Source organism: Debaryomyces fabryi, assembly GCF_001447935.2.
Source record: "Debaryomyces fabryi strain CBS 789 chromosome Unknown contig00002, whole genome shotgun sequence".
NCBI classification, from domain to species: domain Eukaryota; kingdom Fungi; phylum Ascomycota; class Pichiomycetes; order Serinales; family Debaryomycetaceae; genus Debaryomyces; species Debaryomyces fabryi.
The window spans coordinates 103618-123360 of record NW_015385428.1 but is presented as its reverse complement, the minus strand read 5'-3'; the positions used below and the strand labels follow the sequence as shown (position 1 = coordinate 123360).

General features: G+C 36.1%; 5 protein-coding genes across 5 annotated transcripts; 1 reads left to right on the top strand and 4 right to left on the bottom strand.

Moving 5' to 3' along the window:
- Window positions 1-275: 275 nt before the first annotated feature.
- TOM1 (E3 ubiquitin-protein ligase) lies at window positions 276-10334 on the top strand (the record flags this gene model as incomplete). Its single annotated transcript, XM_015609004.1, has 1 exon — window positions 276-10334. One exon carries the CDS (start codon window positions 276-278, stop codon window positions 10332-10334), a length of 10059 nt encoding a protein of 3352 aa, XP_015470197.1.
- A 98-nt stretch (window positions 10335-10432) lies between these two features.
- On the bottom strand, window positions 10433-11155 carry AC631_00173 (uncharacterized protein; the record flags this gene model as incomplete). Its single annotated transcript, XM_015609003.1, has 1 exon — window positions 10433-11155. One exon carries the CDS (start codon window positions 11153-11155, stop codon window positions 10433-10435), a length of 723 nt encoding a protein of 240 aa, XP_015470196.1.
- Window positions 11156-11334: 179 nt separating this feature from the next.
- On the bottom strand, window positions 11335-12309 carry STP4 (Stp4p; the record flags this gene model as incomplete). The annotated part of the gene is made up of 1 exon (XM_015609002.1): window positions 11335-12309. The coding sequence occupies one exon, from the start codon at window positions 12307-12309 to the stop codon at window positions 11335-11337; it is 975 nt and encodes a 324-aa protein (XP_015470195.1).
- A 1344-nt stretch (window positions 12310-13653) lies between these two features.
- On the bottom strand, window positions 13654-14622 carry FEN12 (fatty acid elongase; the record flags this gene model as incomplete). Its single annotated transcript, XM_015609001.1, has 1 exon — window positions 13654-14622. The coding sequence occupies one exon, from the start codon at window positions 14620-14622 to the stop codon at window positions 13654-13656; it is 969 nt and encodes a 322-aa protein (XP_015470194.1).
- Window positions 14623-14860: 238 nt separating this feature from the next.
- ROM2 (Rho family guanine nucleotide exchange factor) lies at window positions 14861-19012 on the bottom strand (the record flags this gene model as incomplete). The annotated part of the gene is made up of 1 exon (XM_015609000.1): window positions 14861-19012. One exon carries the CDS (start codon window positions 19010-19012, stop codon window positions 14861-14863), a length of 4152 nt encoding a protein of 1383 aa, XP_015470193.1.
- Window positions 19013-19743: the final 731 nt, after the last annotated feature.

Genomic DNA, 19743 nt, shown 5'->3' with positions numbered 1-19743 from the left:
TATGCATATATTATTCTTGTTTAACTCATCACTTTGCCCTGTATACTATCAGTGTGTTTGAACCAGGAGTTTCGAGCAAAAATAGCAAGAACTACTTACTTATAAAATCAGATTTTCGTAATTAATTCATAGATCAATCATATATATATACCAGAAGAGTCTTAAGAAAGGTCATATTAACAATTGAAGTCTCAATAATTGTAATTAGTATCATAAATAAATTTGAATAATTAAATTTTTTAAGCCTGAAGTGTTAATAATACATATCTTACACGATGATTATTTCTAAGCGGAATCACTTAGAGAAGATGGAGATGGCAAAGCCATTGAAATCGTTGATTGATGATATCACAAATTGCCCATTAGAGCAATTACCTCATAAGTTGAAGAACAATTTGTCTTGGGAAAGACCCAGAGGCGATTTATTCCATTGGGTGCCGGCTTTGAATAGGTTTGATGAAATATTTGAAACTCAGATTAAGAGGTATGAATTAGACCAAGACCATCCTAAATTGCAAGAGATGAGTAGTAATGACCAAGAATTGCTTGTAGCATGCTTGCAATTTACTCATCTTTTACTTGAACACTGTGCGAATAGGTCTATCTATTCTAGTAGTGAAAGAATTTTTCAGTTGATAAGCTCTCCTACTGTGGATGTAAGGTTAAGCGCCTTGGAGGTAGGTGTTTCAATATCTGAGAGATATGTTCAGACCAGCTCGAATAAATATTCAGCTCCAAAACCAGTCAAGATGAAAGTTTTACAAATTGCAAAGTCATATCCATTACCTGTGCCACCGAATTTTCACCGTAAGCTTGAAGAAGAGGAGAATACAAGCAAAAAAGACAAGGATGCCGTATTAGGCGACCATTATAGTCTAATTGATTCTATTACTACGGAAAAGAAATATCCATCTAAATGGAAGCACATTAATTTTCAATACTATAAATCTTTTACACCTCAAGCACAAAATATACATTCAAAGAATGAATCCGCTAAAATTAGAAAGGAAGAACATAAGCATGCAGGAGAAAAACGGTCTAAGTCAAAGCATGATTCGAATAAATCATTAAAGATAGATAAAGAAGAAAAAGTACTTCCAAAAGAAGGCGTTACAACTTTTGCTTTGTCAGAAGAAACTGTTCGTAAGTTGTCTTTGGAGCAGATATTTGACAAAGCTTCTGAAACTATCCCTAAAGAATATTGGTTTGAGTTCGGTCTTGTTGCACCTGTCGTCAAGTCTTTCAATACCAAATCGTATGATTCTATTAAATTACGTGAGAAGTTGCTTCGAGCAAAATGCTTGGCTATTGCTTTCATTTGCTGCATGTGTCCAAGTGAATTTACAGCATCAAGGTTTTTTGAAGCAGAGCCGTATATTTTTAGCTTTTTAATCGATTTAATACAACCTGAAAACTCAGCAGATGTTTCAAGAGATGTCTATTTTACTGCGACAAAGGCATTAGAGTGCATTTCTTTAAAAAGAGTTTGGGGAAGTGATATAATCAGATGTATGGGTGGGAATGTGAACCACGGAATCTTATTCCAATGCATAAGACACATTAATAAGAAGATTGCAGCCGAAGATGATGATTGTTACGAATTGGCTTATGTGCACTTTTTTAATATGTTGGGAAATTTAATAGATTCAAAAAGTTTAACACCTAGACTAACGGCTGGGGGGATTTTAAATGATTTGTTGTCATTCTTCAACGTCAAGTCGAAATATAGATGGTCCTGCTCTGCTGCAACTCATTTAACAACAGTATTTTTAAGTGCATCTCCAGAATCATTTGACGATTTCGTGACTAATAATGGATTTCAATTACTTATTGATACAGTTCAGTATGAAGTCAATTTTGCATTAGAGAATCCTAACTACGGAGGTGGCTCACCTAAGGAGTCTCTTGTCTACTACAATATTACGTTTCGGCAAGCTAACTATATTCGAAACCTTATGAAATTAGTTTCTCATTTAATTCAATCAGAGCCTGGTGATAGATTACGTAACCTTTTTGATTCTCCATTACTTCAAAGTTTTAACCAAATTCTCCTTAATCCTAAAGTTTTTGGACCATTGATTTTATCTGCTACTATTGACTCAGTTTTTTATATTATTCATAATGAGCCAACAGCATTTTCAATTTTGAATGAGGCTAAGGTGATAGATACCATTTTAGATAATTTTGAGGATTTGTTTCTCCCATCGAATGATTTGTTGATGTCTTTAGCTGAAGTAATTGGTGCTATTTGTTTAAATAATGATGGTTTAGATAAGGTCATAAATCATAATACTATTTCTAAATACTTTCAGTCATTCTACAACCTTGATTATGCCAAAGAATTGGTTAGATCGGATATGACTACGAATTTAGGTTGCTCTTTTGACGAATTGGGAAGGCATTATTCCCCATTGAAACCAATTATTATGGAGGAGATTAAAAAATTAGTTGAGAATGTTCCTAACTATGTTAATGACAAGTTGAAGGGTATCCGTTTCTATACTTCAGATAAAGGAGCCTTATACCACAGTAAAGATGAGATGATTATTGATAGTGAAGAAGGTTTTAAGGAGATTGAAGTTTGGGAAACAACTGATGCTGCATACTTAGCAGACAATATTTTCTTTTTCTTAGGTGGATTACTACAAGATAGTGGACAATGGGGAAATGAAGCGATGAAATTAATCCCTTATGAATCTTGGGCTTCATTTATGACTTTGTCCAACGCTCCTTTTGACTATACTACTTCTAACGGGTTTTCAACGTTAATGGGTGTCTTAAAATATTTTGATGACGAGAATAGGGATTACGGTTTACCTCATGCATTTGAAATCTTGAAGCAGAAAGTCGAATCTCCTCTTATTCAAGAATTCATTCACTTCGATAGTACAGATAACTCTTTTTTTAACAGATTTGAAGAAAACGAGGAAGCGGGTACACAATTCTTGAAGGAATTGAACTCTCTTAACACTTTGTTTTACACATTCACGGAGATTTATATTAACCCAGGTCTTATGTTTCATGAAAGATATCACCAAATTGCAGAACTATTCGGAAATGGAAAATCGTCAGACGGAAGTGGTTTAAGACTATTATCAGATTTTGGCTTACTTCTAAGAAGATGTATGTTCGAAGAGATCATTTTACGTTCTACTATGCCGGAAACTGTTGCCAAACAATCAGGTGCTACATTTGATAGTAGCAGTGAATTCCCTCCTATCCAAATATATACAGCAGAGCCTTCTAAGAAACAAGAGAAACAAGATGGCACGAGTGCGAAATTCAAGAATTCGTTGCAGATTAGGTTTTTTGCCTATCGCTTCCAGAACTATATATCAACAGTCTTTTGCTGCTTGGGCCGAGTTTGCATGCACAAAAGGCAAGAATTTATTGATGCAACATGGAGAAGGGATGCAGTTAGGATTACTGTTGAAATAGGAAAAATTTTTGAGTCATTGATAACAACAGAAATTTCTAATGATGAATATAAACCAAGTTTCTTTTTGGTGTTAGTAAATATAGGTTTATATTGTCTAAGTCAAAAAGAAAGAGTTAATAAGGATGTGATACAGACTAGCTTAGCCATTTCTTTTTTGCAAAACGGTTTCTTCGAGAAATTGAAGGACTTGGCAATTGACTTTTGGAATAAACTTATACAGTTGGATCCCCAGGAAGTTGCAAAAACCAATGATTTAAAATATATCAGCACTTCTGAAAGTAGTATCACTAAGAATGTGTTAAGTCAGATTCTCATGATATTTGCTAAGGTAGTTAATAGTGATGTTGTTCCTAATTTGCCAGCAACAAAATTATTCTATCATGACGGGTTAGAAAAAGATCCCGAATCATTTTTGGTTCCAACATTCTTGGTTCAAACTAGAATTATTTCCCTTGAGTTAATGAGCAACACAATAGGCTCTGAATCCATAATTTTCAATCAGCCAGATAATGTTACAACCCTGAATGTTCCATCTCCTTTAATCGAACAGCTTGTTTATATTACCAAACATGTTTGGATGGCAACAAAAGAAGTTTCTGACATACCTTTTGTACCTTTGGCGCTCGACAATGTGTCACCGCCTTTGCCACAAGTTGAATATTTAATATCAAGAGGAATTTCAGCTTCACAAGCTGAACACTTCTTCAAGCATACCCTGGGCTTACATGACTTAAGCACAAATGAAGCACCAGATTGTTCGCAATTAGATGTTAGCAAGGAAGTATGGGAAAGCATCGCGCAAGACATTCATTCTGGGGCTGTTACATTTAAGCAGGAGTTTCCAACCTTTAGACCTGGATCTCATCTCAAGGCAGCTAGATTGCAAGAATTCGATCATTTTATTGATTGCTGGTTTAAAGTTGCTTGTTATTATCATAAGGCTGTTGAGTCGATCGCGGATATGCTTCTTTCCACGTATTTAGACCCTTCAGATATTTCGAATAAGCTTGCATACTATATTTTTGATTTAGTGGAAGTTAAGAAAACTAGAAACGCAGATTTAGGTATTGCTATTCATTTATTTGGGATTATACTAAAGGATGAGAAGCTAGTTAATTCGAACAAAGGTAATATTTCTAGATTTACGCGCTTCATGATAGGTGAACTTGAAAATAACCCAGCAGACGTAGATAAGGATTATGTTTCCTACGGATTATACATACTTGAACAAGTAATGTATTACAAGGATTTCCCCGAATCTGAAAAGAGTCCTCATGAACGTTTATCTCCTCAAAACAAGACTGTTCCATTTTTGATCGATGATGAATTAAAGAGAAGATTATTCGACAGTCTTGTTAAATTAGAAAAAATTCATGAGATTAAGTCTGCAATAGGAATAGCAAGAATTATGATACTATTAGTCAAGGATGAAGAATGCTCATCAATATTTGTAAACTCGAAATTACTTAAAATACTTATTTCATTAGCAAGTGACTTCATGAAAAGCGCTTCAAATAAATATGATATTTACCAGGCAGCACTTGTTGTTCTTATAAGAAGATGTTTCGAGACAGCTGAGGTCTTGAAGGTCAATATGTCGGTTGAAATCTCAACAGTATTCAAAGGAAGTATCAGGGGCAAACGAGATCTTCAATCCGTCTTGAAAGAGACTGCGTCAGTTGTATTGCGTGATCCAGAGCTATATGTGGATGTCTTTTCACAAGATGTAAGATTAGATAATTATGATGGCGAGGATGTTTCCCCTTCAAAGTTAACTGTCTTCCGTAAGAAACAAGAGAAAAGTACTGAAGATATGGATATGGAAGATGTAGAAGGTTCAAAAGATGGTGATAATCTGGAACTGCAGCGTACCATAAAATCGACTGGCATTATACATATACTTTTGACAGAATTGATGGAAGTTAGTAAGAAAGATTGGGTGTCAGAACCACAGTCTACAGATGATGAGAAAACTGCAAAGGATTCTACACCTGATGTGTTCAAGAATGTATATTTTGCTTATGCTACCTTCTTATTACAGACAATTACAGAGTTACTAGGCTCTTACAAACAATCGAAACTTGAATTTTTGACTTTTTCTAAAAAGAATCAAAACGAGAATTTGAAACCCCGTTCTACTGCTTTAAACTTTTTGCTTCATCAGTTGATACCTACTAAACTGCTTATAAAATCTTCTGGGATTGAATTTGAGAGGCGTTCTGCTATTTCCTCGCTTTCTAAACTTGCAGTTTTAGCGCTAGTATCTACACCAATTTTAAACGAGGATAATTCACCCGATCCAAAGAAAGAAGATATTGACATGGCTTTCATTAGAAAATTTTATGTTGATATCCTTCTGAAGATCTTGAAGGAAACAGTAAGCTCTCCAAGCATCGCTACCGCTCGTTATGGAAAGTTAATTGATTTATTTGACTTATGTGGGTGTTTGATAACCCAAAAGTTCCGTGATTTAACCGGGCCTTTATTAAATAAGAGTGCGACAAAGTATGACCAGTACTATATAGCTAAAGCGCTCATTGATAAGCAAATTCCTTCTCAACTCACTGGTATCATTTCAGAGTTTGACGTTAATTTCCCTGAAATTCATCGTGTCATTAAACTTGGTATTAAGCCACTTACTTTATTAGGTAAAATAAAAAGTGAATTTCAGGATATTTTTGAAGAAGAGCACCAGGGTGATAAAGAAGACGATGATATTGTACCTGAAGATGTGGACGATAGAGATGAAACACCAGATTTGTTCCGTAATTCTACCTTAGGAATGTATGACGTTGAACACGAGAGTGAAGACTCAGAAATGGATTATTACGAAGAGGGAGATCCTTTGGAAGTGTTAATGTCTGGTGAAGAAATATCGGAGGAAGATTCGGATGATTCTTCACATCTTTCTGAGTTAGATTCTGAAATGGAAGAGGATGAAGACAATGATATTTCTATCGATGAAGGCTACGAAGGAAATGAATCAATGGATGATGACGATATCCCGCATATTGAAGATGATGATATTGAGATTATTGATGAATTAGAAATGCATTCGCATAGCGATTCTGACGAAGATTCAATAAATGATGAAGATATTTCCGATGAGTCCGGAGTTTATGATTATGACGAAGATGAAGAAATTAGCGAATATGACGATGAAGAATTAGATGGTTGGATTGAAGCGTTTGAAGATGATCATGCCCCTTCAAATGAAGCGGAAGTAGAAGATGGCGATATTCCAAGTGGTGTCGAGAGCTTACGTAGAAATAGACTTCAAAATTCTAGAGATGCATACGAGGTCATGGATTCTGGAGAGTCAGATGAAGAAGAGGAAGATAATATGAGTGAAGATGATTCTGTTGTCGATGACGAAGTAGATGGATTGGGTATTGCTCCTGATTCAAGAAGACGCGCAAGGGACTTTGCCAGTACCTTTTTTGATGCTTTGCGTCCAGCTATGGGACAACCGAACATTGCTTCCCTTTTTGAGGGTCTATTTAGCTCAGCAAATAATGATAATGGATTATTGAGAGGGACTATACACATAAGTGGTCCAGGAAATTCAACTCGTTTTGAGCGTTCCTTTGGAAATGTTATGCAAATGGGGTCGAAATCCAAGCGCGATAATGATGTATTACATAGCATGTACATTAAATCGACAAGAGAACGTTGGCTAGATGCATTAAACATGTTTTATTCTAAATCAAAGGATGAAGCCGTTATGAAGATTATACCTAATATTGTCAACAGAATCGAAAAGGAGAGTATTGAAATATATAATCTGAAAAAGGAAGAAGCTGAAAGAATAAGAAAAGAGAGAGAGGAAAAAATCCGTAAAAAGGAAGAAGAAGAAAGATTAAAACGTGAAGAAGAAGCAAGAGAACGAGAGCTTAATGCAGAAAATAATACTGAACATCATGATCCTATTATGGTTCGTATTGGTGACCGCGATGTTGATATTAGCGGAACTGATATAGATCCAGAGTTTTTCGAGGCTTTACCTGATGATATGCGAGATGAAGTATTTACCCAGCATATAAGAGAAAGACGAGCAAATGCGTCCAGTACAGGGACAGATGCGCGTGAAATTGATCCTGATTTCCTTGATGCTCTTCCTGAACAAATTAGAGAGGAAATTCTTCAACAAGAGTCTATGGCTCGCAGATTTTCAACTTTAGAAGATGAAATGACCTATCCGGATATTGATGAAGAGGAAGCAGAAGATTTGGATGACGAAAATGATGGAGATGGTACGAATCCATTTGTACTACCTAGTAGTGGAAATCCTGGTTCAAATCGAAGACGGTCAACGGTTGGTGGAGATTCTACGTCGGAACCTTCCAAAAAATCGAAAAAGGTCTTTTTTACACCTTTGGTCGAAAGGTCTGGTGTAGCCGCATTAATTCGGTTACTTTTTATTCCTCTGCCAATCAATCAGAGAGAACACATCCATCAAGCATTACAGTACTTATGTAAAAGCAAACAATCAAGAGCTGAAGTTATGGGTCTTTTGATAGCAATCCTTCAAGACGGTTTAATAAATCAACGTTCAATTGAAAAGGCATACTCACAGGTATGCTTGAAGGCTAAAACCAATACATTGAATATGGAAAATCAAAATAATCACTTTCCTATTGGTGGCTCTCCAATTATCATTGGTAATCAAATTATTGAAGTTGTGCACTATATACTAGAACGTAATACTCATATGAGATATTATCTTTTAACGGAGCATGACAATCCATATATTCTAAAGAAGATTAACCGCAAAACTAAGTTAAAAGAATCGTTAAGCAAGGAAAGTAAATATCCAATTAATCTCTTGCTTAGATTATTGGAGAATAATTTAATTAAAGAAGACCAAACATTCATGGATGTCTTAGCGAGAGTTTTACAAATTGCAACTAGACCACTTCATGCTCTACAAGAGGCTAACAAGAATGTTGAAGAGAATAAGGCGCCTCCAATTACTCCTCCGGTTATTCCTGATCATAATTTCCGACAAATAATTAAAATACTAACATCTAATGATTGTCCTAATACAACCTTCAGAAGAACAATAAGTGCAATGCAAAACTTATCAGTGCTTTCAAATGCTCAGAAGGTATTCTCTGTGGAGTTATCTGATCAAGCAACGAAATTGGGACAAACAATTATTAATGATCTTAATACTTTAACGAAAGAAATTGCCAAATCTGAGACTTATAATGCAGAAAATAAGTCTTTTGCTAAGTTTAGTGCTTCAAGCTCTGACCAGGCAAAGTTACTCAGGATTTTAACGGCATTAGATTATATGTTTGAATCAAAAGAAAAGGATAAAGGCTTTGAAGACGACAAAACCGATTACAAGGCAATCCATGATGGAAAGGAAAATAAGTTATCGATTGACGAAATCGAAGAACTAACAGGATTATATAAAAGACTTGCTTTAGGAACTCTATGGGATGCATTGAGTGATTGCTTAAGAGTATTAGAAGAGAAAAAAGGTATGACAAACATAGCCACAGCTTTATTACCGTTAATTGAAGCTTTGATGGTTGTTTGTAAGCATAGCAAAGTTAAAGAAATTCATATCAAAGATGCAATCAAGTATGAGGCTAAGAAAATCGATTTCACTAAAGAGCCAATTGAAAGCTTATTCTTTTCATTTACCGATGAACATAAAAAAATATTGAATCAAATGGTAAGAACTAATCCTAACTTGATGAGTGGACCTTTCGGAATGTTAGTTAGAAATCCTGGAGTTTTGGAATTTGATAACAAGAAGAACTATTTCGATAGAAAATTACATGAAAATAAAAATGAGAATGCTAAATTAGCAATAAATATTCGTCGTGATCAAGTATTCTTGGACTCATACAGAGCATTGTTTTTCAAACCCAAGGATGAATTTAAGAATTCTAAGTTAGAAGTGAATTTTAAAGGTGAGTCTGGTATTGATGCCGGTGGTGTTACTCGAGAATGGTATCAAGTTTTATCTAGGCAAATGTTTAATCCTGATTATGCATTATTCACGCCTGTGGCATCTGATGAAACAACATTTCACCCAAACAGAACGTCATATATTAATCCTGAACATTTGTCTTTCTTCAAGTTTATAGGTAAGATAATTGGTAAGGCTATATTTGACAATAGTTTTCTCGATTGTCACTTCAGCAGGGCTGTCTACAAGAGAATTTTAGGGAAGTCTGTTTCATTGAAGGACATGGAAACATTAGACCTTGAATACTTCAAATCATTAGTATGGATGTTAGAAAATGATATAACTGATGTTATTACGGAAGATTTTTCAGTCGAAACTGATGATTATGGAGAACATAAGATCATTGATTTGATTCCTAATGGAAGAGATATTGCTGTAACCGAAGAAAATAAGCATGAGTATGTAAAATTAGTTGTTCAATACAGATTGCAAACTTCAGTTACAGAACAAATGGACAACTTTTTATTAGGGTTCCATGAGATTATTTCAAAGGATTTGGTTTCGATATTCGATGAACAAGAATTAGAGTTATTGATTTCAGGATTACCTGATATCGATGTTTTGGATTGGCAAAATAACACTACGTATAATAATTATTCGCCTTCATCAGAACAAATTCAATGGTTCTGGAGGGCGGTTAAATCATTTGACAACGAGGAGAGAGCAAAGTTACTACAATTTGCTACAGGTACTTCTAAAGTACCACTAAATGGTTTCAAGGAGTTAAGCGGAGCTAGTGGAACTTGCAAATTTAGCATCCATAGAGATTACGGAACAACCGACAGGTTGCCATCGTCGCATACATGTTTCAATCAAATAGATTTACCAGCTTATGAATCATATGAAACATTGAGAGGGTCTGTCTTGCTAGCTATAACAGAAGGCCATGAAGGTTTTGGATTGGCTTGATTTTACATCGTTTATATATGAAATAATAAATATATATTAATCTATTTATAGGTTTAATCCTTGTAAATTTTAATCCTCTATGTCCCTCACATAGATAATTAAAGTTGGTCACATATCTTCTCTAAGTCTTCAGTTGAGGACATATATTTGACCATTTCGTAATTCCTCTTGTTGACCTTTACTACTTCATCATTCAACAATCCACAATCTCTAATGATCTCTTCTGGTTTGATAGTTATTCTCCGCTTCTTTTTGAAAACATACTTGGTTATAGCAATAGAGCACAATTTTTCTGATCCGGGCAATACGAATTTAGACAACACGAATATCCACTTTTCATCCCATGCAAAAATCTGACTCTTTACATTATATCTTTGATATAATCTCAATTCTTTCTTAAAGATGCATTGAATTGAAGCCACCGGAACATATGGCATGTTTGACAATGATAAACCTTTAAATTCCTTAGTTTCATTGTCGTAGTATTTATACCAGAATCTTTGGAAAACTTTGGTAACAACGTTCGTTCTGGCAATGTCCAAATCAACAGAATACGTGGAATTGGATTTGTGCAAGTTCATATCAAGTTCCAATGGAGAAACGTAAGTTTTCATAGTGGTGTACTCAAACAAATCCAACTTATTAGTCTTTCCAGTGATTCCGAAAGTATTCTGCTTCCCATTCAGAAGATATCTCTTTCTGGGTATTGCCAAGTTTACAGCAAGTCGATAGTAAAATCTGAACAAGTATGCGAAGGGCAAAGTCTTGTACGTTGAAACAAGGAATGCCGCAAGTAAATATTTAGCGACAGTATGAATCATATTGAACAAAAATCACTGGTATGAATGTTGAAATAAATTCTTAAAATTTGTAGCCAAATATCTCTTTTGTTGGTTCCATACCAAATGCGTGTGCCCTACAATCAACTAAATTGTCATATAATCCGTTTATTTTATATATACCTACCCAAACCCAAGAAGAATGCAAATACTAAATAAATCTAATTCCCAAATGGGCACTCATGCTTTTCTACATGATTTACCAACCAATCGTCAACCGTGGTAAAAAATTTGTGACACATTCTACAGTTACCACTAACCTTATTTCTTTGGTCTTTTTTGGTGCCACTAGGATACTGAAAGTGAATAGCTTTAAGATGGTTCTTGAAAGTATCACAACGACTGAATATGCCCGATGTATGACAACAGTTATCACCTGTAGAGTGGTTTTTGTAAGGGCATTTGAACTGTCCTTTGTTGAAGCCCGCATCTTTCCAGTGACATCTTGTATGACGGAATAAGTCATTAGGTCTAGCAAAACCTCGATTACAGTATTTACAAATGTGAGGCCTCGATGTTGGTTTAAGATGCGTGGATTTGTGTGTAGCCAAGTTCGAGAAGAACAAGTTACATTCAGGACATTGTCTCTTCTTTCTAGGTTTGCAGCTTTTGGTGGATGGTATAGAATCAGGGTGCAGAATCACAACTTCAGGTGTAGTACTTTTGGAGTCACTGTGTGATTCCAGCGAATCGCTGTACTTCCTCTCGCGGGCACTTGCTTCGTCAGAAGCAGTAGCAACATTGTATAGTGTTGATAAGCCATCGGTCGAAGATGAATCAGAACGAGAGGGCGATGATGCTGGAGTTATATGCGTAAAATGGTTGGACGTATTGCTACTATTATATGTTGGATTATTGGCCACATTTGTGGCAGTGTAGTTGGTGCGGTATCCAAATGACTGAGGAACAAACCCTGGTGATAAATATCCAGCCGGTGGAATCTGTTTCTGGCCTGGTGTGTAATAAGTTAATGGCTTTGATAATTGGTTTGGATTTGGATTTGTGAGGCCATTAACATCTGCTGGCCGGTACAATGGTGGAAGTGTGCTGTGATAACCGTGCAAATCCAATGAATGAATCAGCGGTAACTTGCATTCGTTATTGCTGACTGGTGGTACAATATATGATGACCCCATGGTTTATATAGCGTTATGGGTGTGTTTTATCAATTATGTCAACCACCGAACCCCAGGATAGTATATCATTTAAATATTTGCAATCATTTCGGCATCGATGGAATACGGCTGATACAGCCTTTTATGCGCCTCTCTTAATAGGACACCTCGACCAAAATTCCTCACCGACATTTGTATTGAGATTTTCAACTCCAATGACATCATTAATAGATCCAAATTTCTCTTGCTGTTCATTATATATGTAGCGGATAATATCCGGTTGTTCCTATAGTTGTAGTGGACTTTATAACATTCTTAGATCCTCCCAGACCTTCCCATGGAAACCATATTTGATGATATCTGGCCTATTCATAATAATCTCCGACGGTGTACCGCATTATGTCAGCTCGGACCCCACGGTAATTTTCTGTCAGCCGTACCCACTTCACCACTAAGAATGCAGATTACTGGACTGTACCGGCAAAACCGCGAATGGCGTACGGCCGCAACACCAAATATCCAGCGTATGCCCTTCTATCACCGTTTAATCCCGCAAATCTATATTTACTTAAACCATATGATCTGTTTTACTATGTAAAACCATCTGATATATTAGCATTACCTTCATTGAATTATCTTCTTGGCATATAGAGATTAGTTAAGGGTGTAGTTTACAGTAATAGTAACCCGCTAGCTTACGCCACCGATTCAGCAATTTGTCCTATTTTACATGCCACACGGCCACTACAAAGAGTAAGTTCACTTGCGGTGATAATGGAATGTAAAATAAGTGAAGCTCCGGCTTGCTTTGGCTAAAGCCTTGTCTTAATAGGAATAGGAGAAACTCCTATATAGGTACTGTTCCAAAGTCATGCGCGATGCACACCGACGCAAGACTCTCAATTAATAATCGGATGTAATTCGGCGCCCATATCAGCCGAACCCGGGGGAAACATTATCTATTAGCCGGTGTGCCGGTTATGACAGCTGTATTAAAAATATACGACATTCTCGTACGCGGCGATGGCTTCGGCGCGGTGATTCCCAACGCAGATAATATCCGAACCGAAGAGTTGTCGACAGAATAGATAAAAGGGGGGAGGGAAGAACAGGGCCCCACAATCGTTCTTGTGTCGTATAGTGTCGTATAATGACATTATCATCACGTGGTGTCTACACTAAAACTTTGACTTCCTATTCAAGTAGTATATTAAAGTAAAGTAACATAAACGAAATAAAATGGAATAAATAAGGACATTAAACCTGTCAAGCACGTACCGGACTATATTTTAGAGGATATGCAGACATAGGCGAGCCACATCTAACAGTTGTCTATGTTATTATGTATGATCAGTATTGGGTAGATCAAGCTTTACGAGATCTGGCCTTGGTGACGTTTGGTTCGACGGTAGACGACTTAGCAGATGACTTGGTAGGTGCGCCTTCGCCTGTTGAGGTAGCAGCAACGGTCTTACGGGTGCTGTACACCTTGATGTAAAACGAAATGAACAAGACTAAGTAACTGGTTAAGATTAAGTATCCGTAAGCAGCAGCCAATTCAGAACCGTAACAGTCACCAATGTGAGGCAACGATGGGAAATATCTGTAAGCATAGTGAGTATAAGTAGCAAAGTAGACAAAGACTAAATCAATAAGGAATTGGATAATTTGGAATCTGGTAACCCATTCTTTCCACCACACTCTAATACCTCTGGCACTCAAGAAATAGTACCAGTACATGACGACGTGAACAGCCAAGTTCAAGGTGATAGGAACCCATTCGACTGAAGTGGAACCTGTTAATTGGGTGTAACACAAAAGAGCAGTAGCACCGTGGTGGTAAGTGTGCAAGAACAAAAGCTTCTTCTTTTTCAACACCAAGAAAACGGTGTCGATCAATTCTAAGTACTTGGTCAAGTAGTTTAAGTAGTATAAGGTAACTAACTTTGGAGCAAACGCATTCTTATGACAAATAGCATAGAAAATACCATGGTGGTATAAGATTGGAATTAATTGCTCAATGGTCAACAATAATAATGATAATGATAATAAAGTTAACACAATATTGTGCAACTGGAACAAAAAGTTCAACTTCAATGCTGGTAACTTCAACTTCGAAGATAACGCTCTACCACCGAATATAACAATATAGTAGACAATAATGATTCCAATGGCATGGAATCCATTGGCTAAGAATGTTTTATGGTAAACGAATTCAAAGTCCTCGGCTGGATAACCGATGATCAGCTCGAAAACATAGCTAAAAATTGGCCATAAGTGTAATCCGAACGGACGTTCAACACTTGGTATACTTAACTCGATAATAGACGACATGCTGAATACACTTTTAATAAAAAAGAAATAGCTTATGATCAAAACAACTTGCCTAATGGTGAAGAATTTTACTTTTCATTGCTGAACAAAGAAACGGGCCCCTCTGTTCGTGTTCGGTACCCGCACGCCTTTATATAATACTACAATAACCTTGGTTCCATTAATCATTATACATTAGTCAATGATATATATATATAATCCAATAAAACTAACTTTTCATACCTTTGATATGTGTCAATTATAGCTGAGTAATTTTTGGTTTTAAATTCAAGAAATCAATTGATACAATTATGTCATAACCATTTTCTTCACATGCATATAAAGCTTCGTGTTCGTTCGAATGTAAAAATCGGATATTCTCACCCACAAGAGCCCTTAATAAATTAGTAGAGTCTAAATCCCTAACTTCAATAAACCCTGGTTCAAAAGACAACAAATAAGGATAGAATAATGCGATATTTTGAGGGTTGCCTTCCCAGAAAACACTCCAATCATGTTGGGTTCTCCAGCCATTTCTGTTGATTTTAAACGAGAACTCGGAATATGAGAGTAAGAAATTTTTCCCCAACCTATGAATAGCCAACGGGGTAACGCTTTCACGCTGTGTAGCAAAATCTAACGATGGATCAGCTTCATCCAAGATAGGTTCCTTTTTACCCTTTTCTAATGAGAGAATCTCAAATCCCTTGGTACATCCCACACATAATTTAGTTTTCAAAAACGAAATTGATACTGGGTCCGAGCTAAACGAAATCTCCCTAATGTCGTACTTCTTGTTCTTGTTTTTCAGTGATTTATGATCGAATGGGTTAGTAGGTTCAAAAATGTTAATCGAGTGTGTAGAACCGTGCTTAGCAGCACATACTAATAATCTACCATCACAGATTCCAGTTTTGAAAAATGATACGTAATTTAAGATTAGTTTGCCCGACCTAGTATTCTTATTATGATCCAACGAATCAGTGCATGATAAATCAAACTCGTACAATGACTTATCTGATAAAATTAGTAACTTTGAATATTCAACCAAAACTTCGATCTGAGTGACATAAACCTTGCTAATAACCATTGTAGGATCAGAGCAAATCTTTTCATTTGAAGTTGCGCTTATTGATCTAACTGTAGATACCCATACACCTGAATCGGTACCATACAATAGTTTTTTACCCCCATAGCATGGTACCGCACAGTTAATTTTGTTATTACCATGGAATCTTCTAGTCTCATATTTGGATAACGAAAAAATATCATTTTGATCTATTAATTTTTTTTGTTGTTGGTAGATTTGTTGCAAGACTTGATTTTGATTGGTTAAGTCATCTGCAAACAAAGTAGCATGAACCAGATTACTGCCCAATCCCAAAAAATTAATCGGTAATTTATTATTTGAACTTGAGCTTGTGTTGATATAACTAGTGGAAGTTTCTGCCTTACTCTTTAAGTTTGGGTCAGAGAGTAATGATCCATCAAGCCTGTTTCCCATTATAGATCTTGCAGTTGGAATGTCATAACCACTGTTTACAAACAATAAGGGTAAATAAATTGGCTTCTCGAAAATCTTATGCTGCTCCCTTTTATTTTGGATTTTATGTTTAACCAATAATAATGCATGTTCAAATAAATACAAGTCAATCTTTTCATTGTCTCTCTTTCTATTCAACGTAACTTGGTATATTATTCTATGGTTGTAATTCAACTTAAAGTGATTCTTAGTTTCCAAAATTTGTTTGCCTAATAACCTGTGTAAAACCATAATTTTATGACGATCAGTACTTTCTCCTGTTTGAATATTAATCTGAACCAAAACTTTTTCAATTTCTTCTTTCGCCTTTAGCAATGGTTTGTAATCTGGAGATTCCTCGTCCGTATTTTTAATAATACCAGAAATCAATAATTGATATCTTGCCGGTCTTTGGATACCTTTGATCAAGAAAGAAGACAAATCTTGTTTTCTTGATTCAGGCTTCTTTTCAATAGCATCTAAGAACCGGGCATACTTCATATTTACCTGCTGTTGTCTTTCATGTTCGAAACTAGCAAAGACCTTATTTCCCGAATACTTGATAAATGGATCAAATCCTCCTACGAAATCAACAAAAATATCAGCGAATGTATCAATCACTGGCTTCTGTTGTAATTGTCTTCTTGTTAAAGCTTCGCTCATATTTTTAGCTAATCTCAAAAGATCACTAACTCCTCCAAATACTGTCCTAATAAACACTTCTCTTTCTCTTTCAGGAATAATGTTATTGGCAGGATTACGCAAAGGCATAATATAGAAATCAGTCATGAATTCCAAATCCTTGACATAATCTCTTTCGGTATATATAAATTCATATATCAATTCCTGTCTCATCTTTTCACGCTTGTCTAATTTATCCAAAATCGATTGCGGAACAGTTTCATACCATAATGTTTTATTCTCTTCCTTATCATGTAAAGATAATCTTGAAACAGCCCGTTTTAATCCACCTTGTGGTTTTAAATTGAGACGAGCTTGTTGTTCTAATCTCCTAGGACAAGCAATACTGTAGCATAGATTGTTACGATTACAAGTTGGAGAGTAACAGTCAGTTAAAATTGTGAAAACACCATTGACCCCTGTCACATTTGTAGTATTACCTGATGCATCTTTATTGTTGTTGTTCAAATTATATGTACTACCTTCGTTTGACATAGTCGGTGTTGAAGGAGTAGGAGGTTGACTGTTGGTAGTATGAGCTGGTAATTGTTGAAGTAAAACCTGTTGAAACTGAGGATGGCCCTCGGTTAAAGATCCATGCTTGGAATTATTAGCACTATTATTATTTGTATTGTTAAAATCTTGATAAAATTCAACATCACTGTAGATATGGTTAAAAGCGTACACTTCGTGAATAGAATCTCTCAACCTGTGATTATATGTAACATCACGGAAAAACTTCTGCGCATCCAAAGACCTTCCAATTAATAATGCTAAATTACGGTCATTTGTTCTGATAATATTACAAATAATATCAACAGCCATCTTACCAGTGAATGTATCATGATATTCTAAGCCATCTTTAGTATTGATAGTTAGAATTATTGTTTCCTTAAATACTCTCGCAACTCTAGAAAGCATTGCAGGGTATACAATAGGTTTCCTTGGCATAGGGGTTGTAACCGTCTTTTGAGAGCTTAAAGTAGCTGATGATGGGTTTCTGTCTAATTTACCTCCTTGTAGCGATGTAGAAGAATTGAATTTTTTTGTGGACAAAGACGATAACTTTGACAAAGAAGTAAAAGATCTCGACTTAGATGTAAGTGAGAATGAATGACCGCTCGAACTAGAGCCACTTCCACTTGAACTAGGTCTGTGGTTCTGATAATTATTTTGTTGTGGGCTTGGCTGCGATGGCTGGCCTTGTGGTATTGATTTCATTCTCAGTTGTTGTTGCTGTTGATGGTAAGGTTTAGCAGATGTCGATGATAACGACTTTGTTCTAGCTTCGTTGTTCATCTGTCCAGAAGTTTGAGATATAGGAGAATGATTTGCATACGAATAAGAATTATACTGAGGAACGCTTGGAGACGAAACAATTCGTCTACCACTACTATCTAATACTTGCTTTGTTTGAATTGGTGGTAAAGATCCAGGAGGCGCCTTACGCGCAGTTCGACGTTGCTGAGGAAATTGTGGTGGGTCCTGGCCATAATTATTCGCATTAGATACGTTACCAGAAATAGGGTAAGGCGCTTGACTTTGAGGTATTGACTCTTGTGAAGAATAACTGTTTACCCTCTTATTGTAATTTCCAGTTCCACTAGTATCGTAAGTCAATGACAGGAGTGAAGCATTCCTTGGACCATTGAATGGTCTTCCGTTTCCCACTCCTTCATAGTTAGGTACACTTTGCTGTACCTTTTGAGGATGTTGTTGTTGACGAAATTCAGAAGAATCGTACGTTGGTTGTTGTTGTACTTTATTTTGTGTCAAGTGTTGCTGACTATAATATGGCTGTCCTTGGTGTTGTTGAGACGGATATTGTGGATGAGGAACATTCTGTTTTGGAATATTTTGCATAGGTCCTGGCATCTGCTGATTAATACCGGCTTGTTCTCTCTGAGGAGAGTTGTTTCCATGTGCCTGTTGATTCAAACCAGCTTGCCTTCTCTGTGGAGAGTTATTTCCTTGTAGCGGTTGGTTTAGACCTGCTTGTCCTCTCTGGGGAGAATTGTTGGCTTGCATAGGTTGATTAAGACCTGCTTGACCTCTTTGAGGAGAATTACTCCCCTGCACTTGTCGCTGTCTCTGCTCATCTAAAAGCGCCTGGGGTAATAAATGGGTCGGAAGGTTATATTGCGGATGCTGGCTTGGAGCTGCATTATTCCTCTTGTACGAGTAAATTGGGTAATCTGAAGATGACATCTATCGGGTTTGTTTTGGTGCTGATGATTCAATATCAAACTGACAATATTATATTAACCACTCAATCAATATAAAAACAAAAAATGCATACAATGGTCTGTTTATTATTATTCAATAATCTTCCACTGACTATGATTGTACACTTAATAACTAGTATTTGCCTGGAACTAAAAGGATGTTCGAATAAGCTAAAATTCAATCTCTCAATCAAAAAAAAACACAAATTTAACCTTCAACTTCGCTTATCTGTCTTTTCCGTCTACCTTAAGATCTGTATCAACAATCTATATGGTCAGTCTTCGAAAAGTCTTGCTTGTATCAATTAATTCCCGCTATGTAATTTGAGTTCTCTAGTGCTCAATAATTATCTTCAAAAGGGAATCAAACACTTCTATATCGTATATCGATCTTCCTAGAACCTAATCCTTGTATATTTCGATCGAAAACAAATATATATTGTTAATTATGACCTAGTTTACTAATTTTGTTTAACAAATTACTATAAATACGGAAGTCGATCAAATTATCCAATGCTTTTGTGTGATGTTTTGACTTACGTTTCCATTACAGAATATGTCGTAAGATTTCTACACTAATCCCGAGAATCGTACGACATTGTACTACTTGACAGAAAAAAGAATACACGACATTCTAATCTGGGATCTTGGCGGCTAGACCAATTTTTGCAAGACAAGCACGTCTAAAGTATAGCCAATAAAGAAGTAATGGGA